This window comes from Netta rufina (assembly GCF_964035555.1).
Source record: "Netta rufina genome assembly, chromosome: 6".
NCBI lineage: Eukaryota > Metazoa > Chordata > Aves > Anseriformes > Anatidae > Netta > Netta rufina.
In genome coordinates, this window is record NC_140129.1 from 39,002,087 (window position 1) to 39,004,336 (window position 2,250).

At 59.6% G+C, this 2,250-nt stretch overlaps 1 protein-coding gene across 1 annotated transcript; it reads right to left on the reverse strand.

Annotated features, from left to right (window-relative positions):
• Positions 1-1,646: 1,646 nt before the first annotated feature.
• RPRM (reprimo, TP53 dependent G2 arrest mediator homolog) lies at positions 1,647-1,991 on the reverse strand (the record flags this gene model as incomplete). Its single annotated transcript, XM_084289370.1, has 1 exon — positions 1,647-1,991. The coding sequence occupies one exon, from the start codon at positions 1,989-1,991 to the stop codon at positions 1,647-1,649; it is 345 nt and encodes a 114-aa protein (XP_084145496.1).
• Positions 1,992-2,250: the final 259 nt, after the last annotated feature.

Sequence of the window (2,250 nt, forward strand, 5' to 3'; positions counted from 1 at the left end):
AACTCCGCCAATTTTCTTACGGAATTTACCATCTTTTCTTACCGGGAATTTACCATCTCACAGATTTACAGTGCTGGAAAAAACTGTGGCTCCTGGCTAAAGTTAATCAAAACGCCTTCCACTTTAAGTGTTTGCCATAATTAATAGAGTACATACCGAATCTAGCCCTCAAACAAAGTTCAGGTATGCCGTGCCCTCCTTGCAAGTCAGACTGCAGCAGCAGCCGTGCACTGCATTACCATGAAGTGACGCGAGTTAAAAAGTTTGAGATGTTTAGCAATGAAACAGTGAGAGTGAGTGAAACGTCTGTATTAGGAGTTTTCACTCTTATTGTGTTGTCTTTAAACACTGCATTATCTTCTGTTCCTGCAGCATTAAGCAGTAAAGAAAGGAGGAGAGTTTTGGTTAAATTTCTCACTGATGTTTCAGTTGATAGATAGCTTAGTAACGTTTATTTTGATTTAATGACAAATTCCATAGCGTATTTGTTCCCGAGAGAACAGGCAGATCTGTTCTTTTTCTTTCCCTTAAATGAGTACACGGCTGAGATTTCTGCTCATCTTAGGGAATCATACTACATTGCGAAATTCTGTTTTGTCTCATTTTCTACCAAAAGTTTATTCACAGTCAAGAGGTCGTCTCAGGCTCCAGCTTTATTTCACACCCTTTTAAGCTCCGGTGCATGTTGTAAATGCTAAGTTTCACCTTAGTCTATCTAAGGGGAAACTTGTAATAGCATCTCCTAACGACACCCATAATAATTTGGTGGTTTGGCCATCTTCACACCAGCTCAGCAGCAAGTGAGGGAAAACCGAGCAGTCTGAAGTCCCCATAGCTCTTCCAGAAAACTTCCCGATTATTATCAGCATTACAAACGGCGACAATTAACAGTCTTGCTCCAGGACTCGGGGTGTCAAGAGGGAGAGCTGGCTTATGGGGCTCGAGCCTTTCCGCACCCATCCCGCTGCTGCAGTCCCCAGCAAGCGTTTGTGCCGGTTCCTCTCCTCCCACAGCAAATGTGGCCACATTGATTTATCGCTGGCAACCAGTCCAAGCCCTCAGGGATATGATAAACAGCTATGCAAGCCTCTCATAGAAAGATGTTCTGTTATCCCTATAAAGGAAATGGATGAAGGAGAAAAAAAAAATTTATGAGAGCATAAATATCTCCCTCCCCCCGCTGTAGGGCTGTAGGAAGTCACCTGTTGGCGACCCTGCGGGCGGGCAGCCGGGTGCACTCGCACTGCTCCCTGGAGAGGGGCACGGGGCCACGCACCGGGGGCGTCGCGGGGCAGCCCCAGGCGCGGATGTGGGGCACTGTGGGGCGGCTGTAGGGCGGTGTTGGGTGGCTGTAGGGCGTTGTGGGGCGGCCCCAGGCCAGGACGGGCGGCGGTGCCCGGCCGGTGGCGCGGCCCCGCGGGTCGCCCCCGCCGCTTCCCCGCTCCCCGACCCCCTCCGGCGAGCCGCGGCGAGGCGGAGGGAAGGCGCACGGCCGGACCTGTTGCTCTCACGACCCCTTTTATTTCGGCACCCGCCCAACAACCGCTCCCCGGGGCCGCCGCGCCGCTCCCCGGGGCCGCCCCCGCTTGCCCCCGGCTCCCCCGACCCCGCAGCCGTCGGGGCGGGCGGTGGCGGGGCGGCGGCGCTCAGTAGGGCCCCACCACCACCGCCTCCGCCTCCTTGGACGGCCGCCGGTCCTTGACCAGAAAGTTGATCATGCCCTCGGACTTGATGAGCAGGTTGCAGCCGAGGAAGAAGATGCCGAAGACGACGGTGAGGGCGAGGACGCACATGACGGCGATCTGCACCACCCGCATGATGTACACGCTCCGCTCGTCGTCCGCCGCCGCCGCCGCCGCCCCGCCGCCGCCGTCGGTGACCACGGAGGCGGCGGTGCAGCAGCGCAGCGCCCGCTCCAGCTCCAGCGCCGCGCTCCCGGCGCCCGCCAGCAGCCCCGCCGCCGCCGTGCCGCCCGCCGCCGAGCCGTTCATCCCGCCCGGCCGCCCCGCCGCCGCCGCCGCCGCATGCAGGCGAGCCGAGCCGGGGCGAGCAGAGCCGTGCCGAGCCTAGCCGGGGCGAACCGAGCCGTGCCGAGACGAGTTGGGGCGAGCAGAGCCGTGCCGAGTCCAGCCGGGGCGAACCGTGCCGTGCCAAGCCGTGCCGAGCCGTGCCGAGCCGCCCCGCTCCGCCCGCAGCTCCGCGCCGCGCCCCCCGCCCCGCCCCGCCGCCCCCGGTGGGCTCCGGGAGGGG